General features: G+C 34.5%; 2 protein-coding genes across 6 annotated transcripts; both read left to right on the top strand.

Moving 5' to 3' along the window:
- The first annotated feature begins 484 nt into the window (after nucleotides 1-484).
- On the top strand, nucleotides 485-11,117 carry LOC142546477 (RNA cytidine acetyltransferase 1-like). 2 transcript variants are annotated; one of them, XM_075654215.1, is made up of 26 exons: nucleotides 485-750; nucleotides 845-936; nucleotides 1,360-1,531; nucleotides 1,642-1,764; nucleotides 1,920-2,093; nucleotides 2,418-2,528; nucleotides 2,604-2,737; nucleotides 2,826-2,919; nucleotides 3,320-3,418; nucleotides 3,856-3,992; nucleotides 4,140-4,237; nucleotides 5,528-5,651; nucleotides 5,733-5,820; nucleotides 6,002-6,101; nucleotides 6,167-6,219; nucleotides 6,734-6,910; nucleotides 6,987-7,024; nucleotides 8,137-8,230; nucleotides 8,690-8,869; nucleotides 8,982-9,090; nucleotides 9,186-9,255; nucleotides 9,320-9,461; nucleotides 9,962-10,090; nucleotides 10,424-10,549; nucleotides 10,618-10,683; nucleotides 10,765-11,117. In XM_075654215.1, exons 1-26 carry the CDS (start codon nucleotides 646-648, stop codon nucleotides 10,999-11,001), a joined length of 3,072 nt encoding a protein of 1,023 aa, XP_075510330.1. In that variant the 5' UTR covers nucleotides 485-645; the 3' UTR covers nucleotides 11,002-11,117. The 2 variants fall into 2 exon arrangements, with proteins under 2 accessions (XP_075510330.1, XP_075510331.1); XM_075654216.1 differs by lacking the exons at nucleotides 485-750; nucleotides 845-936; nucleotides 1,360-1,531 and having other exon boundaries at nucleotides 1,996-2,093.
- A 2,736-nt stretch (nucleotides 11,118-13,853) lies between these two features.
- LOC142546476 (ethanolamine-phosphate cytidylyltransferase-like) lies at nucleotides 13,854-23,449 on the top strand. Of its 4 annotated transcripts, none has more exons than XM_075654214.1 (10): nucleotides 13,854-14,436; nucleotides 14,980-15,215; nucleotides 15,613-15,794; nucleotides 16,439-16,510; nucleotides 16,798-16,865; nucleotides 18,288-18,408; nucleotides 22,007-22,072; nucleotides 22,154-22,276; nucleotides 22,375-22,466; nucleotides 23,431-23,449. In XM_075654214.1, exons 1-9 carry the CDS (start codon nucleotides 14,144-14,146, stop codon nucleotides 22,444-22,446), a joined length of 1,233 nt encoding a protein of 410 aa, XP_075510329.1. In that variant the 5' UTR covers nucleotides 13,854-14,143; the 3' UTR covers nucleotides 22,447-22,466; nucleotides 23,431-23,449. The 4 variants fall into 4 exon arrangements, with proteins under 4 accessions (XP_075510329.1, XP_075510327.1, XP_075510326.1 ...); XM_075654212.1 differs by lacking the exon at nucleotides 23,431-23,449 and adding an exon at nucleotides 22,591-22,911; XM_075654211.1 differs by lacking the exon at nucleotides 23,431-23,449 and adding an exon at nucleotides 22,557-22,911.
- Nucleotides 23,450-24,186: the final 737 nt, after the last annotated feature.

Raw genomic sequence — 24,186 nt, 5'->3', positions numbered from 1 at the left:
AGTTAATATAACCTAATCATTCATAAGAGTGATTGATTTGATTAAATAAAAATCGTACCAAACGAGGGATAAGGTATGTTAAAAATTAATAAACCCACCTTATCACCTCTATCAAACACTGCCATAATGTAGTTATTTTTGTACTAAAAGCCAAACCACATATCTCGTTGGTAATAGGACTCCCAATAAACATCAAGCATGCAAGCACATAATCAAGTCATGCAAAAGTCGTGCAATGTCCTACTTAAGGGAAGTTAAAATAAAAGGCCAATAAAACCAGATCAATGCAAATACAAAATTATTCAAAAGCAATTAAAGTAAATATAAACTAATAATACATAAATAGAAAAAAAAGGGTTGTAAAATAGGACAAGAAAGATGATTGGTTTGATAACGGGCCGAAATTCTGGGCCTATTGGAGTTGATCTTCCATAATATTTAGCATTGGGCCCAAATGACTATAAATTGGACAGAGAACTGAGGCCCGCCGCTCAGCTCAGAATATCGTCCGCTAGACGCCGCCGCCGCCGACTCGTTTCATATTTTCCCCACTTTCCTCGAGCACTTGATGAATTATCCGTTCAAATTCTCTTTCTTTACCGCTAGTGTTTTCAAATAAGTGGAAGAAGCAGAAATAAAGGAAAGATGAGGAAAAAAGTCGACGAACGCATCAGAACTTTGATAGAAAATGGAGTCAAGTCCCGACACCGCTCTATGCTTGTCATAATTGGTGACAAGTCTCGTGACCAGGTATAAAAACGTATAAACACATTTTCATGCATAATCTGATCATTTTTGGAGAAGGTGACCTGAAATTTATCATCAAATTTTCTTCTTGAAACAGATAGCGAATTTGCATTACATGCTGAGCAAATCAGTGGTTAAGTCGAGGCCGAGTGTTCTGTGGTGCTACAAGGACAAGCTGGAGCTTAGCAGGTTCCTTTTCTTTTTCAAGTATTAGCAATATGCAAATTAGAAGTTATGCATTGGAAATTCAATTTATGTCTTTATGATATAGGATTAAACGTTGGATTTCAAGCTGTTATGATTTTACCCAAACATCACTTGGCGATGAAGTTTACATTGTTGTTGATGATGTCAACTTTCGATGTATCACACCGTTACTTAGTGGCATACTTCCGTCCATTTTGTGTAGATTAGGGGATATGGAAAGGAGAAAAAATTATTTATAAAGAATGATAAAAATTATACCCCTCTATTTTACTTGATGCCTCTCCATATATTTCATGATTTTTACTTTTGTTATTTATAATTTTGTACAAATCTGAATCTGTAACAGTATCTTGTTTTCTGAGAAGAGAAATTTGTTTCACTATATTACGATATTTGGTACTGTAGCCACCAAAAAAAGCGAGCCAAACAAAGAAAGAAGCTAGTGCAAAGGGGGCAGCTGGATCCTGAGAAAGTTGATCCATTCACGCTTTTTGTTGAAACGGGAGGAATAACCTATTGCTTGTACAGAGATTCTGAGAGAATTCTGGGGAACACTTTTGGCATGTGTGTATTACAGGTAAAACATGAATTTTTTAGTTGCCTAATACTTGTTAGTTTTACAGCATTTGCTATGAGCGTTCATTATCCATCTGGAATATTTACTTAGCACTCTTTATGTCCTGTAAGGATTTTGAAGCTTTGACACCAAACCTTCTAGCAAGGACTATCGAAACTGTTGAAGGTGGTGGATTGATAGTATTGCTTCTGCGCTCTCTTTCCTCACTCACTAGTCTGTACACTATGGTTATGGTAATGTCAACTCAACTCTTAATTATATCATATGATAGTTTCAATGGAGGATAATTCTGAATTCTGATGATACAAATTTTGCTTTGAAGATAAGATAAGATGATTTTTTTCCATTTAATATTGTCTTTTGTGCTTATTGGGCTTTACTGTCTCAGGATGTTCACGAAAGGTTTCGTACAGAATCTCATAATCAGGCTACTGGGCGTTTTAATGAACGTTTCTTGCTTTCAGTTGCTTCGTGCGAAGCTTGTGTTGTCATGGATGATGAACTCAACATCCTACCAATTTCTTCGCATATGAAAACAATTGCCCCAGTTGCAGTTCGAGAGGTGAGCTTCTTTATTTCTAGGGTAGTCTTAAGTTCTACCAGGTGGAGCAATATTACACCATGTTTATTGCTTACAATGAAGCTAAGCAGCATCTCTCAGTTTTCCAATTTCAATATACATTATTTTGTAGTGTGTAAAATACTGGAGGGAGAACTACTGTTTGTAAATAATGTATACACTTGAAGTACTTGCCACACTTATTGCAAATCCTTTTTGAGCTACGGGACTTCTGCTTTGTGGATTATATTTTTTTTGCTGTTAGTAAACCAAAATATGTCTGGAATGCTTTACGTATGATTGGCTATTTTCTGTTGACTTTGCAAGGATTCCGAGGGGCTTTCAGAAGCTGAAAGAGAATTGAAGAATTTGAAAGAAGAACTCAATGATGATTTTCCTGTGGGTCCTCTGATTAGAAAATGCTGCACGTTGGATCAGGTAAAGGTTGCTTGGTAGAATGAACTATTATTTTTTTCATGTTCTGATTTTGAAGAACTCTATTTGTTTACTTAGGGAAAAGCTGTAATTACTTTCCTTGATGCAATTTTGGACAAGAGCCTTCGGAAAACGGTAGCTTTGCTTGCTGCTCGTGGCCGTGGGAAGTCTGCTGCTCTTGGTCTGGCAATTGCTGGAGCGGTTGCTACTGGGTAATGCAGGACATTGCATGCAAGCTTTAACCTTATTCCTCTACTTTTTTAGCTTCTCTGCTTGCTGATTAAATATTTTCCATAATAGGTATTCAAATATTTATGTAACCGCACCAAGCCCAGAGAACCTGAAAACATTGTTTGAGTTTATAAGCAAGGGATTTGATTTACTTGATTACAAGGTATGGTCCGTTCCTCTTCTTGTGCGAGGTGAATGAAAACAAATCAGTGTTTTTTATTTAAGCGGTTGTTCGACACAAATTCCTTGTTAGGCTCGACTATTTCCAGGTTATTTTTTACGTGCTGAAAATTTCCCCGTCATCCTTTGGATTCATGCTTTAATTTTTGTGTCAAAGCTAGTCACTTTTAGCATGCGTTCGTATGAAATTGTGGTAAGGACTTTTGTGTTTTTGAATTGTCAAATGTGTTTAGTGATTTTGTGTGAGAAGTTTGTGTTTTTTAGTATTGAGTGTTATAAAGTATTTTTAATCAAATAAAATCTTATAGAGTTTCCTCTTATTATAAAAAGTTGCAGGAACAATATTCATTATTTGGCTGAAACATATTGTTCTCGATTTGTAGGAACACTTAAATTATGACATGGTGAAAAGTGCAAATCCCGATTTCAAGAAAGCCACTGTGCGAATCAATATCTACAAACAACACAGACAAACAATTCAGGTTAGTAGATTTTGTAGTTTTTTTTTCCTTTACGGACAACAGTATTAAGTTTAACCATGCTTCAAGGACTTTTCTCACAAACTTTATTTTGCTATGCTTTTTTTTTTCTGGGCTATCAGATGAGTAATATATCATTTTTTTAGTCATTGACCAACTCTTCATTTATTGAGGAATGATTTGTGTAAGAGAGAGATCTCTCCATCATTGATTGATTAAAGTATTCACGTGGAAGGAATAAGAAAAACTTTTTGTTCTTCTTTTGTTACCTACTCAAAAGAGAACATGAAGGTTGCTTTAAAGTGCATTAATTAATTGGTTAGAGGTTCTTTGAAGCTATTTTTTATACCAAATAATTGAAATGATAGGTTAAGAATGCCATTGTATACTTTTGAATGAAGAAATTTGGAGAAATAAGTTGCATCCCAATGTTTGTGCAGTATATTCAACCACATGAACATGAGAAGCTCTCCCAAGTTGAATTGTTGGTGGTTGATGAAGCAGCAGCTATCCCATTACCAGTTGTGAAGTCCTTGCTTGGTCCTTATCTTGTATTCCTTTCATCTACTGTCAATGGGTAAAAGACGCTCTTTTGCGGATTCTGTTAATACTCTATAACATGAGTGCCCTCATTGGTTGGAATTGTAGATTTCTTGAAGGAATCATTATTTTCATAACTAAATGCTGTCATTTGATGTTTTCTTCTGATTTCCTTCTTTTTAAGCTATGAAGGTACAGGACGGTCATTATCTCTAAAACTTCTGCAGCAACTGGAGCAACAAAGTCAGATGTCAAATAAGAGCACGGAGTCTGTTGTCTCAGGTGTTTTAAGTTCTTATTTTCTTTCCTAGCATAAAAGAGACACTTGCATTTGGAGTTTTACTAGTTGTAGTTTTTTATTTCATGTCATATGATCTTTATTTTTAATACTGATTAGTGACGGTAAACATGCATGCACAAATTTACATGACTTGTTTAACGGACTACAAGGGTCGGCTACCCAGCTAATTTTCATAATTAAATATCGTTACTGTATAGGCGGGTCTGATTGTGAAAGACCTATTAGTGGATAATTCAGGGGTAGGGCCAAAGAGTGTGGTGTGAAGCAATTTTGCTAATTTTGCTGCCTGGCATATTTTGACCCATTAACCTAAGTTGCTTGCTTTGTAAACATAACTAAATCCCTATAGTTTACTTTTTGCTAACTCTTACATGCATCAAAGCCGATTGGATTACCTCACTTTAAACCAGCGTTACCCAAGATATGAATGCATAATGGTAAGTTGTCTGTAAAAAAAAGTATTCCTTGGGAATGTGCCCTTTGTGAGATCGAGAAATATTTGGGACCCACCCAAAATCTCACATCTATCAAATTCCTTGCTAGGAGTTTGTCAATTGTCATCCAAACAAAGTAATTACATTCCTAAGTGGTGTATATATATCCATTCAATTCTACTCAACATTGGAGGCATGACAATAAACGCTGCTCGTTTGCATCTTGCATGTGATATACGCTCATAGATATGCGCGTATGAGAATGTTTTGTATGATAAAGCTTCAATTCCCAGCTTTAAGTCAAATATGGTGCTAGCATGTGAGAACATTCCGTACTTTAATCCCAGAACCTAGTGTGTAAGTCCCATATTTAAGTCAAATCGGTCTGCATACAAAAGAACTCGTGTCACTTCTAGAAAAATAAGGTCACCGCAGAGGCTTATATCTGAATGTGTACTTGTAGCAATTCTTGATGTAGTAGTAGGCATATGTGAGTGGGTATGATATAGAAATATGGGATAAATAGTAAAGCTGAGCATTAGGATGGCCGTGTTATCAATTTTCTTTGAGTATGTAACAAATCTTACATTATTGCTTCCAGAAAGATACAATTAAACCTGCTTCATCACTGTTCTCTGCTTTGTTGGTTTTCTTCATTGGATAGATTCTAGAATGCTGCAACAACTTTAGTTATATATCCATTCTAGCTTTTTATCCTTTCTGTGGGGAAGCCTCAGTGATGTGTTTATCTTATGAATTTTACTGTAAAACTTTGCTTGGTCAACTTGGTCAAGTACCAGTAACTTCATCTTTAGGCTGGCTTGTCATTATTTTTAGGTCGGCTTTTCAAAAAGATTGAATTGAGTGAATCTATCAGATATGCTTCCAGTGATCCAATTGAATCATGGCTTCATGGTTTACTATGTCTTGATGCTACAAAATCCATCCCTAATATTAACAGGTTGCAATTTTATTTTCAACATTTTATTCAAAAGAGAAGCTAAACATTAATCTCCACTGAGGTCTCTTCTTTCTTTATCAGGCTACCCTCACCTGGCGAATGCGATCTCTACTATGTCAATCGAGATACATTGTTCTCCTATCATAAGGACAGTGAATTATTTTTGCAGGTAATTATAAAACCTTGGCAATTTTTTATGCACGGACCTCTCCTTCCATATAGCCCGGCCACATCTAGTGGGATAAAAGCTTTCCATTGATTGGTTATTTGATGATGATGATGCTAATGAGTTCCTTTTTTATGTATTTATCTAACTGGTGGTTAAGTTTGATTTATGACCATTTATGCAGCGAATGATGGCTCTGTATGTTGCTTCACACTACAAGAATTCTCCCAATGATTTGCAATTGATGGCTGATGCTCCTGCACATCACTTATTTGTGCTACTTGGTATATTTTTTTGGTACTTTTTACCTACTTGCCTCCAGCTGTATATTTACTGATCATATTTGCAGGTCCCATTGATGAGTCCCAAAACCATCTTCCTGATATTCTGTGTGTAGTCCAGGTCTGAATTCCTTTATAAGCTACCACCTTAAAAAATGTGTTCATGACCTTTAGTTCTAGATGCTCTTATTTAATTATGAAGTTCATTTTATGAATAAATGTTCTATATCTAGCCTGCTGGACAACTTCTGTGCTTCCCAATGTAGACAACTTCTGTGCTTTTTCAAGTTTTTGTGATGGACTTTTATATGAATTATAGTAGAATGACAGGTTTGGAACCTGGTTTTTCCTTAATCCAGTCTTTAGCCTAGTTGTTGCAATTTGATTATCAAAATGCAATCTTTTTTCGATTCTGAAAATTCCATCGGTTGCACTCTCTATCCACTAGCCATCTTTCACTAATATATGAGCAATAATAATCCTAAGATACAGTTTTCGGTTTTTAAAATTATATTGTAGATGATTAAAGAAACCTGGGCCTTCTTTAACAACACGACGAGATCTACTTTTTACAAAACAATGATGGTCTTGTTTATGCTGATGGTAAAGTATTTGCATGTTAATACAATCTGTAGGTCTCTCTTGAGGGAGAAATTTCTCGTAAATCTGTGGTTAAAAGCTTAAGTGAGGGTCATCAGCCCTTCGGAGATCAAATTCCGTGGAAATTTTGTGAGCAGTTTCGGAACACAGATTTTCCCAGTCTTTCAGGTGCTCGTATTGTACGCATTGCCACACATCCAAGTGCAATGAGGGTAATACTGGAGTGCTCTGATACATATGAAGTATTTGTATACCCTCTTCATCAATAACATATTTCAATTGCTGCAGCTTAAATATGGCTCTACAGCTGTTGAACTTTTAGTTAGGTATGTTCATATTCTTCCAAAACTATTATTCTACCCATGTAGGTCTTTATAATTACTTTGTACTGGATGCATTACTTTTAAGCTGTGTAGTCCACCAATGAATCAAACAAAACTGAGGCATGATCATCTTGTTTATGCATCAGTTTCTGTCCTGTTTATGCATTGTATAACAGAAACCTCATTCTACGTACGTGTTCTTAAAGTATTCACTTATTACCACTCATTTTTAATGATAAAGATTCTCGAGCCCCTAAGAAAGAATATTAATTCATCATGCTGGTGTTCTTTCATTTTCTATTTGGTTGATTGCTTTGTTTGGTTTCTTTGATGAAGATGGAAGTTCTAGGTTGTCCGTGTAGGTGGGTTGGGGGTTATGTTTGCGTTTTCATGTACTGTGATTTAGGAGAATATGCGGTTTGTGACAGCCAACAACTCGTAATAAGATCAATATAAATATATCGTCTAAAATGTTCTGTTGAGTCCTCTAGGTTTTGTGAATTCTAACTAAATTTGTTCGTTTTCTAGTCCATCTCTTGCATTTATGGACTTTCCACAACAAAATTTCCTGAAACCGATGTTATGATGACTGTGTCTGGGGTCTGGTCTCTGTAGTCGATTTATCTGCATAGGAACCTCCAAACTGCTGATGCAGCTACTTTAAACTTACCTCTAGTGTTTTTTCCCTTTTTCTAAATAGCAATAACTGCGTTAAAATGTCCGTACATAATTCATAATTTGCTTATTTCTGCAAATGTGAAAATGAGGCACCTTTATATTTATAAAGACTTGCATTCCTCAATGCTGTTTGAGGGTTATTATTAGTAGCTTTGAACATGCCAAACTACCTATATGTTTAAAAGAATACAGATAAGGATATTGGTTTTTGTTGATTTTAGTTTTTCGTTTTGCCTTTTATTTACAAGTTTATATCGAAATGTAGTGAGGTAAATTCATATCTTCATCTCCTCGGTTAAGTAATTTTGTCTTTAGAAGGTATGTTTAATACACTTTTCTATCCCTCGCGCAAGCGTCGTAGAATGAGCTGCCAATTGTCTGTAATGATTCATTTACCTGGATATTGGATGTAATGATTATATATGTATTGCTTATAGGTATTTTGAGGGCCAGCTGACTCCAATATCTGAATTAGAAGTTGAGGAACTCACAGAGAATTCCCCAGTCAGAATCATTGATGCTGCAGAGAAGGTCTCCTTCACAATTCCATTCCTTTCCTTCTCTCTTTTTTTTTTTTGGTTATTTGACTTTTAATTCTTTTTGTTTCTTTTTCTGGTGAGGATCTCGTACATCTTATCAAATGTTTTTGCGGGATTGTGATCGGTTTGCTGTTTTGCTATGATAGTGGGCCTCTTGTTTTTTCAAGTTGATTCCAAAGACTTGAGGATAAATTTCAGTCTCCACACTCTCATTGCTAAAATGAAGTTGTTTTAGTTGACACAAATTAAATTTCTAATGGGGAAAAGAGAGAAGCATGAGAATTGCAACTTAAGTGCGGCAGAAACTGTTAAATCAATGCCTTCTGTTATAATATGAAGTTGTGATGTTGAGGATGTGATGTTTCATTTGTTCATTCAGTCTCGTTGAATTTATGGCCGGGAATATTTATTTATTGTCTTTGTTGTAATTTCTACAAGTCATTGACTGCAGGCCTCGTTGCTGGAAGAAAATATAAACCCAAGAACCGACCTTCCTCCACTGCTTGTAGCTCTCCGTGAACGACGGCCAGAAAAGCTCCATTATCTTGGTGTCTCGTTTGGGCTTACTCTGGACCTTTTTGGCTTTTGGAAGAAACATAATTTTGCTCCGTTCTACATTAGCCCAGTTCCGGTAAGATGGTAACTTCTCTATAAGGAATCAACCCTTGATTTTTGTTTTATTCTTTTATTACTTTCTAAATGTTCTAAGATACGAGCATATTTTCTGACACTTCATTCAACAGAATAATGTGACTGGTGAACACTCCTGCATGGTTCTGAAACCATTAAATAATGATGACTTTGAAACAAGTGGATCTGATTCTTTGGGCTTTTTCAGTCCATTTTCTGAAGGTTTGCTCTGTTGCATTTTTTAAGACAAACCTTTTTATTTCAAATTAGAAGTTGATCTGTTTGGACGAGAATAATGATCATTTTTAAGTTCTCAGAATTCAGGAAGGACTTCACTAAATTGTTGGCTCGTACATTTCGTCGAATGGAATACAAACTTGCCATGAGGTATGGTTCTGGTGTTCATCTAAATCGTAATTCAATATTCTAACGCTGCTGGATTTTTTGCCAGTGTCTTGGACCCGAAGATAAAGTTCTCAGAGGTGGATTTGTCCTCGTCCAGTGGATTTTTAAATTCAATTAGTGGGATCATATCACCCCTTGCTATGGAACGCCTGGAAGCATACACTAATAATCTTGTAGACTATCGCATGGTAGGATCTTATTTAAATGATTGAAGGAGTATAGCAGTCAGTAGTCTCGAGGAAATTTTATTAATTGATTGTATATTTCCTATGGCTTTTCGTTTGAACGATTAGAACCTTTTCTTAATTATATTATGAATAATTAATAAGAATATATACAGCATCCTGTGTTTTGACTTTCACATTGAATTTTATAACAATTTTGACATGGTCACTTCAAGAAAAAGTTTACGGATATGGTTTACTTTTATGAAATTTTTATTATCATGTATCAGTGAGTTAATCTCTGACTATCAATCATTAAAATCAGTTGTTTTCTTTAGTTTTTCCATGATAGAATCTTTTTGCACCTTCTATATTTTCGGAGTTGATCACAATTTTTGGTTACCACTATATTATCTGGCTGAATATCTGAATATAAAACCGACTATTAGGAGTCTATGTCCCTTTACGATGTCATTGCTTTTTGAGTTACCAGTGTGATTTGCCTATTATCATGCATATGGCAGACTGCAGCATTTGTAGACGATCTTGCCCGTGCATACTTCTGGAAGAAGATGCCAATCACTTTGTCATATGCCCAGGCTTCTGTTCTGCTCTGCATCGGTTTGCAGGGAAAAGATATTTCCTGCATTGAGGTATACTTGTCATTTTTCAATTTGGTTTTGGTGACTTGCATCTGTGTCCAATGAAATTTTTCTGAACTCAGCAGAATCTCCACTCTAGGAAGCAGAATTACATCCAATTCATGAGTTTTTAGAGCTGTTCATATTTAGCTTTATGATTTATATTTTGCCCTAGTATTCCCGCAATTTTATAGGGCCGAAAGATGTATTGATGTGGGCGGAACATCTGGTTCCAAAGCATGGCGTCGACATGAAACTGTTCATCAACATTTTGGCCTCTGAATTTCTTAATCTCATAGAGATAATGATCTAATTACCGTTTCTGTTACTCATTTTGGTTTATAGGCGGAGATGGAGATAGAGAGGCAGCAAATAATGTCGTTGTACATGAAAGTAATGAAGAAGTTTTACAAATTCTTACGTGATTTGGCATCAAACGAGATTCATTGTAGTGTTCCTCACTTGAGAGATGTAAGTTTACTACTAAACTACTGTTTGCAAGAAAGAACTTATGTTACTGATGTGTGTTTGGTTTTCAGATTGCCATGGAACCTCATCCAGTTTCCGTGGAAGAAGATCTCAATGCTGCATCGAAACAAGTTGAGGTTTGTGGACCTTCTTGTTACTATTCTTCAATTCGAATTTTTTAACGTTTTTGTTTCGGTCTTACCTCGTACTGTATCCAGGATGAGATGAAAGCAAAGGCAGATGGTATGCTGAACCCTGAACATCTACAACAGTATGCAATTGTAGATAAAGAAGTTGATTTCGAGACTGCCTTGCAAAATGGAGGTGGAAAGGCTCTGTCTGGTGGTCATTTTAGCGTAAGATCAAGTAAAAGTAAGATTGAGAAGCTGAGTGAGGGGAAGAGAAATAAGCAAGTAAAGGGTTCCAAAACAAACAAGAGGAGAAAACCAAATTGACACAAAATTTACATTTTGTTGCGTGATTATTTTATGTTCACTAGAAAATTGCACGTGCAACAATGAAAAATATTAGTTGATCCAGTAAATGAAATGACATTTGCGTATTTTTACAATTTGTGTTTACCCACTCGTATGTTATGTCATTAACTTCGAAAAAACAAGTCCATTTAAATTTTGTTACCCAATTCTCCATTGGATACCTACCATTCTCGGCCATAAACCTGATTTGTAACATCCCCCCAAGTTGGGGAGATGTGATGCTTGCTTAGAACTGCAGTTGGCGAAGAAAGTGGGCGTTATTTCTTTTTTGTGAACTCGCCCGCCCATAAGGACCCTCCCATTCTGAACCGTACCCATAATCCATATATCTATCTACATATATAATCCACATATCTATCTATATATGTATATATATATATATATATGATATTATATGGGAATTTTATTTACACAACATTTTTTGTGAAAACGTACTTTCATTTTCAACTTTTACACTAAAAATTGACAATGATGCTCTTTAATAAATTGGTTTTCTTTTTAGTAAATTTATTAATAATTTCAATCATCAATTCCTAAAATAACTATCTAGAATGTTAATTACTCAAAAAATTATAGTTAAATTTGTTATTATCATTAAATGTAAAAATAAATATTAAAAACTAAATTTTACTTGTATATTCAAATATCCGAAAATTTTTATGTTCAGTTCTTATTACTAATATTCCATGTCTTTTTAATTATTTGTTCTAACTTAAAAAAAATTAAAAAAATTAATTAATCATAATATCTTTAAAAAGTATTAAAAATTAGTTTAAAATAAAAAAAATATTTACAAATTTGGAGTTGATATTTTGTGTATTAGCAGTTTTCAAAATAAAAAAACAAAATAAACATAAATTAATATTTGGTATTTATCTACATAACATAAGTAAAGTTTAAATAATATCTTTATATTAATAGAAATTATGTTGTTAATCACTGGAAGAGGTATTACAGAATATAAGAAATCTTAATTTTAGTCTTACATTTTAAGATCTTTTTAATTTTATGTCAAACTTAAATAACTTTTTGGTATATCAAAATTTTTTTATACATTATTTCATATATTTTCGTCAAAAAATCGTCCAATATTTTGTCTATTCATAATATAATTTATGTTTGAATTTCGACGACAAACTTCTCATTGCCTTGTCTCCATGATTAATTTTGGTATGGGAGCCACCTCATGTTGCATCGTATCACACACCTTGTCATCTCCAGGCTAAACATATCATTCATTGCTCACGCCCTCGATTTTTACTTTTTCGACACTCCATTCCACTGGACGTGTCTTAGGTTGGACAGACCCGGCGAGAGCAGGCAGAGAGCCACAACATGGTTAAAAAGATGAGGTTAATTTATGTTGTTTTAGCTTTTTATCCGATTTAATTGTATAACATGTAAGTAATATTTTAGACTTAGATGGGTACGTGGTACAATTTTACGATTTTAAGTTTCCATTGTTATTTGTTTAAGTAAGCTAATTTCATGTCATTAAGTTTTGATTTGTAGGCGACATGGTACAGATCGCTACATGGGGTAAAACAATTTTAAGCTCTAGAATTCCTAATCCATGTCCTTTCAAAGGTGCGGACGATAGCTTGGGTCATTCGATCCAGGGGCGTCGCTACAAAAATCTAATGCTAGGTGAAATTTTGTTTGAAGCATATGTATAATCACGGAAAAGTATATAGCATATTATATTGACATTAAGGGTGAAATGAATTCATATAAAATGTGTTCTAATAATTTTATAACTTAGTCAATAAATACTAAATTTGAAATAAATAATATCTTAAAATAAAAATATATGTATAAAACTTTTAACATACTCACTTATGCAGAACAAATACACCTCAATACATCATATTTTGCATAATAATAAAAAAATTAAAATAAAAAGGATTTTAGAGTACAAAATTTATATCAAAATCGTCGGAAGTTTTTTTCAGAATTATGCCGGGATGGGAAAAATTTCAACTATTTTTCTTTTTAAATAAAATGTCGACTATTTTTTCAGCGCAATTTTCTTTCTCTGTCAAAAAATCCTTTCTGTTTACGAGAATTAAGCTTCAAGATACAATAGGTCTTGACTAGTAACATATATCATTGATTTAGAATGAGAAAACACGAAGTTTATATAGGTCTATGTAGATGTATAAATGAACCGATTCACGAACTTTTCGAATTGACTCGAAAAAAATTTTCGATTTGTATTTGAATTTCCCGTACTCGAGAACTCGAATATGTTCAAACTTTTTTCAAGTTGAAGCCGAGCCTGTATTATATCGTTATATTGTTCGAGAGCTGTCACGAGCCTTGATATATAATTATATATTATATAAACATATTTCGAGCTAAAGTTCGAATAACTCGCGAATATGTTTGAATCTTTCGAGCCGAGCTCGAACAAAATAATCAAAAGTTTTGAATTTCGAATCGAGCTCGAATTTAAATAAATCTATTTTGAGCTGAATTCAAACTTCAAATTTTGAACCTATACGACTTGATTCGGTTTGTTTATACATTATCTTATGTCTTTGACAAGAAGAATTTATATATAGCAACATATATGTCATTGATTTTGAAGACGTTCTATATTGTTTTGATACAATATATAATAATAATAATTTTTAAAACGCATTAATTTTGTCTATAATTTTGTAGATATTTTTAATCAGACTTTTAAATTATACAATATAATATAAATAATATAATAAAGTCATTGACTGGGAAGAGAAAATATACGATCCACACGGTAAGTGTTTCATGTTTGTTGTTGTTGTTTATTTACTAGTTGTTGTTTATTATTATCATTTTGATCCTCGAAATTCTTCTTTTTTCTCATATATTGCCTCACCACCCCCGATCTCAAGAGTTGGTACTTTTCTTCCGCCACAAATCTCAAGAATTGTTCTTTTTCTTCCATGTCTCTGCAATTAGTATATTTTTATGGCAAAAAAGTCGAGATTTCTTATGTCATCCCCGATGGTATGATAACAGAGAGGAGAAATCGTATGGGTTGTCGTGGAAGACTTAAAAATTAGGGTTTTTGTTGGCTGGTGAATGGTTATTGTGTTTTGATTAGACAAGTGGAGAAATGGTGTCGGAGAGGGAGAATGGCCAGCCGAGCTCGCGGATTCTGGCATCTTGGCTAATTGGAGGGCTGGTAATTGGGGTCTCATTTCTAGGTTTTAACTTTGCCCTGCCGAAGAACAGGAAGAAGAAGCCGATAAGGGTGTATATGGATGGGTGCTTCGACATGATGCATTACGGCCACTGCAACGCCCTTCGTCAGGCTCGAGCCCTCGGCGATCAGTTGGTCGTCGGCGTTGTAAGCGATGCTGAAATTATTGCCAACAAAGGCCCTCCAGTCACGCCTCTTAGTGAGAGGTCTGAGCTCAGACCCTCTTCCTTTTCCTCTCATTACATACTGGCGTTGGATTGGCTGCTTATCTTTTATCGATAATTTGTCTTATATTTACACTATTTGCATACACATTGAATTTCTTGCCTTGTTTGATTATCGATTCTGTTTTTGCTCCGCGTCATGATGGGATGAATTTCTATACACCAAGCATCTTACCCTCACGTGTACAAGGCTTTGTTCCTAGGTCTTAGGATCAAGTGTAGCTTAAAACGCGACTAATCATGAGTAGCTGGTTAGCTATGCTGTGGACTTATTCATCGTTACTCATGTGATTGTTCTTCATGGTAGCTTGATTGCTTTGTACTAGAAATTAGTTATGGGTTGTCTACATCCATTATTGCTACACTTTTTTCATCTTCCTTAGATCACTGTGTTACTTCCTTTATTTCGTCAGCTCATTAAGTCAGTCCCATTACTTTTGTTTGTCAATCTCTCCGAGTAGCCTCCTGCGATGCATCTTTTCAAACCAGCTAACATCTGCGCTTTTGTGATTTTACTTGTCATAGGATGATCATGGTAAGTGCTGTAAAATGGGTGGACGAAGTTATTCCTGATGCTCCCTATGCTATCACTGAAGATTTCATGAGAAAACTGTTTGATGAGTACAATATAGATTATATTATCCATGGGGATGATCCCTGCATTCTTCCAGATGGGACTGATGCTTATGCCCTTGCCAAGAAGGTTGGACGATATAAACAGATTAAGCGTACTGAAGGGGTCTCAAGTACTGATATTGTTGGTCCGTTCTTGCAAATTCTCATTGATTTAGTGGCATGTGATGTGACTATTCATTAATATATTTCCGAATATATATATATATATCTATGTATATATATATATATATATCTATGTATATATATATATATATATCTATCTCTATGTATATATAGATAGATAGATTAATGGAATTAAGAGCATGCTGGATGGTTTATTTCATATAGTGTTTTTCCAAGAAAAATTATTTTCACACAATGATATCACTTCTTCAGCAGAAGCTCTTTTACCGCTAGTGTTTGGAGACAGATCCTGTAACATTATATTTTTTGGTCAATTGTAAAACTTAACATTCGACTCCTGGATGTTATTCATGTAATTGTCTACAAATTAAAGTATTTTTTTGTGGTTTTGCATAATAGGTCGTATGCTTCTCTGTGTGAGAGAGAGGTCAACTGGTGACGGTCATAACCACTCTTCTCTGCAAAGACAATTCAGCCATGGTCATAGCCACAAATCTGAAGATGGTGGGTCTGGTAGTGGAACAAGAATATCACATTTTTTGCCTACATCTCGCAGGATTGTCCAATTTTCCAATGGAAAGGTACCATAAATCACCAAGGAGTGCCTTCCATGTATACTGAATGATGCTTTGTATCTGTACACATTTGCTGGATCATTCTGAAAAGTATCCAAAGAACCGTAGCTCTAGCTATTTACGAGGTTCTCTATAGTACTAAAATCATTCAAAAATTCTTTCTTTGAGCAAGCAGTAACTTTTCTTCATCTTCAGCCATTCTAGCTTTTCTCTGTCCATAAAGACAAAAAAAAACTTTATGGTGCCATTTTCCTTATCCTACTATCTTTGCCTTTTCTTGCATAAGCTCCAAGAAAGCAAAACTTTCAGTCTAATTGGTGTTATCCATTAGCCAGTTTGGACTAAGCTGTGGCTTACCTGTTGTATCAGGATATTATATGGATATTAATACTAGACTCACCCAAATTATAACTGAAAAAGGTAGCTCATAATTCTGCTGTGGATTCTTTTGCACAATTTGCTTCATCCATTTAATTTCCCCGCTGCATTCATTTCTACCTTTGAATTTAACCTGGACTAATGTTGAGATCCTTATTTTAAGCTAACAACACGTGTCTTCCTGTTCTGTTGCAGGATATATAGTTCTACTCTTATTGAAATGTTGAACCATGTTGCTTAATATCTGAAGTTTAAAATTTTTTATTTTTTAGGGGCCTGGACAAGATGCTCGTATAGTTTATATAGACGGTGCATTTGATCTATTCCATGCTGGACATGTGGAGGTGGGTAATTGTTATAACCCGTTTTGTTGTCTTTCTGTTGTGGGAAACAATTGTGAAATGAGCATGCATCCTCGTTAGTTTTTTATGGCTGACACTTGTGGCTATTTATTTTCCGTCTAGTGGTTATATCTTATGAGTTTTCTTCTATGTGCTTGAAGAGTTTGTTTATGCTTTTAGAAAATTTCATATCGTCCGTTCATGCCTACCATAATGTATAAATTCTGGTAAAAGTGATGGTTTCCTTGCCAAGGTTTTTCTTTGTTTACTCTGTATGCTCATATTTACAGATACTTAGGATTGCCCGGGGGCTTGGTGACTTTCTGCTTGTTGGTATCCATACTGACCAAACTGTCAGGTGGAAACTTTTCTCAGATGCTTTTTATTTTTACCTTTCCCAATTTTCCTTTTCCTCGAGTGAATGTGATTTTGTTATTATTAACACAAAAAGATACACAAGAACCAAACAAGAACACGAAATTGATGCTGAAATCATATGAATTGATAGGAAGATCGACAAACCCAGAGATTTCCCTCTTCTCACAAAATATGAAAACTGAATGACATAACAACCCTCTTCTCACATTTTATCCCCCTCTCTCACTTGCAAGACACACTCTCTCCCTTGGCTTCTAGATTCACTTATTATTATTTTGTAATTACCCGGTCCATTAAATCACTAAAGCCCTAGGCCCGTACAGATTTTCTGTCCCATGATTTTCACTATATTCATGATGTTTTGTGCCTTACGACTGGGCACGCTATAGCTCAAGGCTATTTTATCACGCAATAGCTCAACACAATGTTATCATGCCATTCTATGAAAATCAACATTCCAGGGCGAATGTACTTGGCTGATCGTGTTTTGTCTACTTACTTAGAGATTCCTTTGTATCAGATTTCCCTGAATTACCTTTATTTCCTCCCAATGAAAGCACCTGTTCATTTCTTTATCTTTGTCAGGACATCAATGTTCCATTTCACATCAATATTTCCCTGATCTTTCTTTCTAGAGATACGAGGTTGCTGGTAGTAAGAACACTTAATTTGCTCTAGATACATGATCTTTTGAATGGCTAGCTTCAACTGATCAACATGGCTATTTCTATTTTCTGTTTAAAGGTTTTCCACAAACTTCTGACCTTTTTCCATTATAAGTTTTTCTTCATGTTCCTGGCATGTTTTTTTTCCAAAACAATAGAATGGATTCGTTCTCAGCATATTAAAATTAATACCAGCTAGGTGATTTATGATGACTGGATCTGGTCACCATTGATTGCGTCATTAGTCTCATCGTCATTATATCTCGTGGCCTCAAAATGTGGTGTGGATGTGTATATTTTGATGCAGGTTGAGCGTGTCATCTGGCTTTAACCTTTATTTTTTAATGCTGGAGAAAATTGGTATCGACCTTTTCAGCTTTATTTGAAGTTTTCTGTCTAACGCGTCAATGGAAAATTTCAGATTTAGTGGAAAGTCTGAGAACTAAATCCATTCTTTGGTCTGCGTAGATTTGTCTTGGGTCATGACTTCGTCAATGTTTTAGGGTTTCAGGGAGCTGCTAAAGTTAAATTCTGAATCTTAACTGATCTCCCTAGTACTTATTAATCTAATGAATATTGTTTTGAGGCAAATGATACATTGATTGTTATACACAATCCCGATTTTCTTTGTTGTCTTCATTTTTGGTCGTTGACTGAAGCCATATTAAAAAAAACTGTCATTTTTCTTATGCAACTGGAGGGTATATTTGACATATTACTACTGTTACATTCTGCAGTTCAAAAAGAGGAGCACACCGTCCAATTATGAATCTACACGAACGAAGCTTAAGTGTTTTGGCTTGTCGCTATGCGGATGAGGTCATAATTGGTGCTCCGTGGGAGGTTTCTAAAGATATGGTCAGTATGGTTTATCATAATGTTGATAAATAGTGATTTTAAATTAAAGTATTATACTCTTTCGTGTCTAATGTTGATTCAAGGTTAATAAGAAGGCAAGGGTCTTCTAAAGAAAACATTGAGGCCACCATGATTATTATGTTGTAATGGGATAAGATAAAAATAGAATCGTCTTTGGAATAGAATAGAGACAAGGATGGAATGGTAAGATTATACCATTCTTATGATCAGTGTGACAAGAAACGAAAAATCGAATAGAATTATTTTTAATACCTAAATCACTTTTTAATTAAAAAATTTTAAATAATAATTATTTAAGAAATTATTATCAATACTAGCAATCTTTTGTGTGCAATGAATGAATAGAAATTCATATGTGTTAATCTAATATTTTAATGTTTCTCCTTTTCAAAATAATATTTTAATATTTTTCTACTATACTTAATGTGGAGAAAAATTGTCTGTATGTAATAGGATAAAATCACAATAAACTTAAAAGATGATGAATTATTTAAAATATAATTTTAAAGTTATTACCTTTTTTTCTCCTTAAAATTGTATCAAATGCTTTAAAAAATAGTTATTTTGTAAAACCAAAAAAACTTTGCCAATAAATTTATATAATGAGATTTTTATTACTATTTTATTTATTTAAAATAATTATTATGAAATAAATTATTATTATTATTAAATAATTGTTTATTTATTGTTACATATTTATTTATTAATTATTAATTATTATTATTATTATTATTATTACAATGATTATTAAATTATCATTTTATTTCTTATCATTATTATTATTTAATTAGTTTCTACATCATTAAACAATAATGATTATTATTGATTGTAATAATTATATTTTTATTATTATAATTATTATCATCAATTCATCATCATTAAAACGACAATATGCCAAGGTTTTAGGTAGGTTACAGTAAATAGAAGAAAGAGAACAATTTTGTAAAATAGAAAAATAGAGAGGGAGAATAGCTATACCCATCTAACATGGGTGGAATGACGATTCCAATGAACTAGAGAATAGTCATTGCTATGGGAATGGGCGAGTATGTGTATATGGAATGAGTTAGGAATGCCCATTCTAATTCCACCTCATTCCCTTGTACCAAGAGCTTGAGAATCCACATATATAAGTAAATGTATTTGACATAAATTTTGAGAATCCACATATATAAAGTGATTACTACAATATTACCTGAATTTAAATATATTTACATTAATAAATAATGTAGTTTAAATCATAAAGAATATTCAAACATTTAAAATTCATTTGTACATCATAAGTGCATAATATGCTAAGGAAAAAACCCCTCGTCATCCTCCTCAACTTTATCATTTGGCTTTAGAGGAGTTGGGGAAAAAAAAAGAAAAAGAACAATAACGGGGGCCTGCTGCTTGATTGGAATCGGTAGAAAGTGAGAAACCAAACTTGCGCTTAATTTTGCTGATTTTCCACTGCGTATACTTAAGAGTTCGAAGTTTGAGTAAGGCAGGGAGATAAAAAATCTGGCACATAGAAACATGTATTTCAGGTTTTTTATTAAATAAATAGTTACGGGTTTAGTAATTGGGCTTCAAAACTGGTTGGACTTTGGTTTATTGATAACCAAACCACAAGCTGGCAGACAATTTTCATGACGGGCGCTTTTCTACACCTCATGCTGGCCTTTCACCTGGCCAAATACGAGCGCTTCAGCGCGCCTGGATGGTTACCGAGGCGCGTGGGGTGCGCCTGGCTGCGCCTCTTGCCATTAAAAACTATGCGACCCACTAGCCCGTTCTGACATCTCCACCCTTGCTCCTTTGTGTTTCATTCATTCTTTACTATCTTAATGTGCACACACAGTTTGGACAAGCCGGCCCACGATGCTAGCTTGTTCATCTCTAATCTTGCTCCTTTCTTTGTGTTCCATTCATTGTTTAATATCTCGATGTGCGTACAACACACAGTTTGGACAAGGAGCGCTAAACGATGCAGCGTGCATACCACTGATAGTTCTTTCATCGATTCTTACATGATATATGGTCCTCACACGAAGTATTGCATGAAGTCGTGCTTCTCCAAATTCTTGCTTCATTGTTTTCTTCACATTTTTCTCTTTCATGCATTACATGACACAACACACGAAACCATTCCGTGCTTCTAAGTTCTATCTCTTGACAACACCAACCATGTATCCCGACGTTGTGCTCGCCTCTTTGTTGGCTTCTTAATTTACACTTCAGTTTTCCTCTCTAAACATGGCATTCACGACCCTATACGTGGGACTGTGCTTCGATTCTTGCTCACTTTTATCCTCCAATTTCGATGGTGTAATCTCGAGAGTGACTCTACGTGCCGTTTTCTTTTTTGACTTTTCTTTTTATTCATTTCTTTTCCAATATGCTGTCAACGTTGCGCACTATGAAAATGAACCAAATAAATGCTACAATCGGACAGATAAAAGCCAAATAAGTACGAATACGACAAATTAGGCATAGTGCACACTTACAGGAGTATTACTAAACCCAAACACGCACCTACAAGAGTATTACTAAGACTAGTGCACGCTTATACCAAAAATAACAAAGCTCAAAGAAAAGGCAGGTTACTTCCTGGATGCTTTGACCCCCTACCTTATAACCGCTACAAGGTCCCGGGCAGAAGCACGGCAGAACCTGCAAAAAGTACTAAAAGACATCCCGGAAGGCCCTCAAAGGAAATATATGAGGTAAAGAAGAAATTTTTTTTCATATGCTAGTGAAAGTTGAAGCCATTATTTATAGAAATAAATTCTGAGTCCAACTGCCCGGCTGTTTGGCGCTCGGTTTGTTAGTGTTGAAGCTGACATGACTTGGGTGGTCTCCTCGACGTTTTCATGTCGTGGCTGGATCTTGTCCAAGACTTTGAATGTGACATCTGCTGCAGTAAATTTCTCATCTAACCAATTCACATCTCAGGCGTCTGAATACAATGTGTTGCATGATCTTGTCCGGTTTCTCATAGTGTACGCTGTCTTGCTTTCTCCTTGGTGTCTCATCTGTTAGTGTCAAAGTAGGTTTTCGTGCTTTTTGTTTCGAGTTTGTTTGATTACTCAGTTTGGCAAAGTAATTACACCCAAGAGATACTTTTAACCTATGATTGTTTTTCAGGTTGACCTGAGCCAGTTTTTGCGCATAAGCATATGATAAACAGTCTAATTATGAGCTTGGATTGTTAGGGCATTACAGAAATTATGAACAGTTGGGTAAAATTCGACTCGAAGAATGTTGTTGACCTAGCTTACCGTTTTGCTAGTCAACAGTTATAGTTTTGCTTAAGCTTTTGTTTTCATGTCATGAAGTGTGCTGCATGAAAGAAAATGAATGGCTTAACCACTTCCGCCAATTGTGGTTACCATGAATTCACGTCAAAGTTATGTGCATGTGCATGTGTTTACAAGGGATATTTGTTCATTTTTTTCCCCAAAAAAATGTTGGGGGTAGGAAAGACGGGGAGGGTAAAAATATCTCCGTGTAATCAAATCCTGATCACAAATGTTCCTAGCATGCACGCTTGTTTCAGTTTCAATCTCATTCGAAATTCTTGTTGCTGTAGATAACCACCTTCGATATCTCGTTGGTTGTGCATGGAACTGTAGCAGAGGATAATGATTTTCAGAAGGTATAGTTGTGTTGTAGTCTATTGATATCTGGCGGTATAATGTTAGTTACCAAAAGTTATTCATGGTCGCTGAATTTATAGGAGAAGAGGAATCCTTATTCTGTCCCAAACGGCCTTGGTATTTTCAAGCTCTTGGAAAGTCCTCTGGACATTACGACTAGCACAATAATCAAGAGGATTGTATCAAATCATGAGGCATACCAGGTTTTATTTCTGATATTGTTTCAAGAGATGAGAGAGTTCTATGAAATCTGATTCTTTAACAAATTCACGTGACAAGAAGCTGGCTTGTTATTGCGCAGAGACGAAATGAGAAAAAGGCTGAAAGTGAGAGAAGGTATTATGAAGATAAATCTTATGTTTTGGGTGACTGATTGACTTGACAATAGTGGAGGTAAACGCATGAAACCATCTATTTTTGCCACTATCCGGTAATTTTTGCTGGTGGTTGTGGTACTTGTGGATCTAATTTTACCATTTTCAGATTGTCGGTTACTTTGATAAATATGTGCTATCAGCTGCTGTGGCCTGTGAACTTCTACAGATGTTCAAGATAGTTCTTGCAGTTGTAAAATTATCTTTATTCTGACTTACTTGGAGTCTTAGAAGTTGTAGAACAAGTAAATTCAATAATTAAAAATGTTAGTATATGACGACGCATGTTAAATTCTATCTTTGGAAGTAGTATGAGAGGGAAACTGTGCGTTTAATTGTTGAATTAATTTGCCTTTTTCGTTTTTTTTTTTTTTTGGGCCGAAGACTAGGAAAAGAGAGGCAAGGACAGTTTAGACTTTGGTCTGTTAAACATTATCCATACATTTTCCCGTGTGTTTATTTTCCTTTTTTATATCAAACTTTATTTTTCTGATTTCCGTTCATGCAATAAAATTTTTAAATTTATGATTAAAAACATACTCGGTATGAACAATATTATTTAACAAATATGATAATTAACATTTGAGGTGTGCTCTCTGTGATTGATAGGAGGATTATTGGTTGTTCAACCAAATCTCATTTACATGATACTAGATAATTGAAAAATGCAGGCTCATGCGTCAACAGTTCGAGTCAAATGTCAGAGGCCAAATAATTATATATTTTTCTTTTAGTCATTCGAGTTTCATGATTAGGTTCATGTCACGCTATTTTCTTGTGAGACGATCTGACATTCGTTATACAGGTTAATTAGGTCTATATTTATCAAACTGAAGATTTGTCTCAGCAAAATAAATTTATTAAATCTTTTCTCATAAGTTTTTGTATGTCATAAAATACCGTTCGGTGCTGGTATGGATCTCAATTCTCTTACTTTAAATATTGAATTGAATTGGAAATACACGTGGCAATTTCCTTTTCAGGGAACTTTATCCCATTGATTAGGGACTTTGGGGAGGTGTCCTTAAATTGCGAAGATAGGTGAAACAGTGGTAGATGCCTCTATAATTGTGTTGATGGAGTGTCCTTTAGTACTTCCACATCTTCACGTATGCACGTCGACGAAAATCTGTATATAATGATTTTACGGGTTGTATTTTATGATACAGATCTATTATTTGGGTCATCCATTAAAAATATTATTTTTTATGTTAATGGTATTATTTTTTATTGTGAATATCGGTAGTGTTGATCCGTCTCACTAATAAAGATTCGTGAGATCGTCTAACAAGAAACTTACTCATTCTATGTTTATATTATTTTCAGAAATAATTTTATTATGATATTATAATTTAAATTCATACAGATTTTTAAAATAATCCAATAATATTAGATGCTCAAATTACCCGAAATATTCTGACAGTACATAATAATATTTGCAATTAAAAAAAATTCTTATTAAATAATCAAATTTATCTTACATTCCACTGGACCGATAAAAATACATTTAAAATTATTTTTTCCTTGAATCTCATAAACACATTCATATGTTGCCTCAAGTCCACGTTCTTTTCTATTTTCAAAAAACAGTCTCTTTTAGAAAATAATTAAAGTGCAACTAAACCTTTCAATCGTCACAAATACAAATATATTGAACGACATAGATCAAATATGGACGTGTGATATTCAAATTATATGCAACGTTATGTAACATGTCTATTTTCAATTGGTCATACCTT

Source organism: Primulina tabacum, chromosome 5, assembly GCF_025594145.1.
Source record: "Primulina tabacum isolate GXHZ01 chromosome 5, ASM2559414v2, whole genome shotgun sequence".
Lineage (NCBI taxonomy): Eukaryota > Viridiplantae > Streptophyta > Magnoliopsida > Lamiales > Gesneriaceae > Primulina > Primulina tabacum.
The sequence above is the reverse complement of the archived record's forward strand: the minus strand, read 5'-3'. Positions and strand labels throughout refer to the sequence as shown.

What these genes read in the sequence shown, in the direction of transcription:
- LOC142546477 (XM_075654215.1), top strand. Translation starts at nt 646, where the DNA reads ATGAGGAAAAAAGTCGACGAACGCATCAGAACTTTGATAGAAAATGGA. An exon ending in GACAAGCTGGAGCTTAGCAG is followed by an intron (nt 937 to 1,359) that starts GTTCCTTTTCTT and finishes TTGGTACTGTAG; the next exon opens with CCACCAAAAAAAGCGAGCCA. An exon ending in ATATTCTGTGTGTAGTCCAG is followed by an intron (nt 6,220 to 6,733) that starts GTCTGAATTCCT and finishes TACAATCTGTAG; the next exon opens with GTCTCTCTTGAGGGAGAAAT.
- LOC142546476 (XM_075654214.1), top strand. Translation starts at nt 14,144, where the DNA reads ATGGTGTCGGAGAGGGAGAATGGCCAGCCGAGCTCGCGGATTCTGGCA. An exon ending in GGGAGGTTTCTAAAGATATG is followed by an intron (nt 18,409 to 22,006) that starts GTCAGTATGGTT and finishes TTGTTGCTGTAG; the next exon opens with ATAACCACCTTCGATATCTC. An exon ending in AGGATAATGATTTTCAGAAG is followed by an intron (nt 22,073 to 22,153) that starts GTATAGTTGTGT and finishes CTGAATTTATAG; the next exon opens with GAGAAGAGGAATCCTTATTC.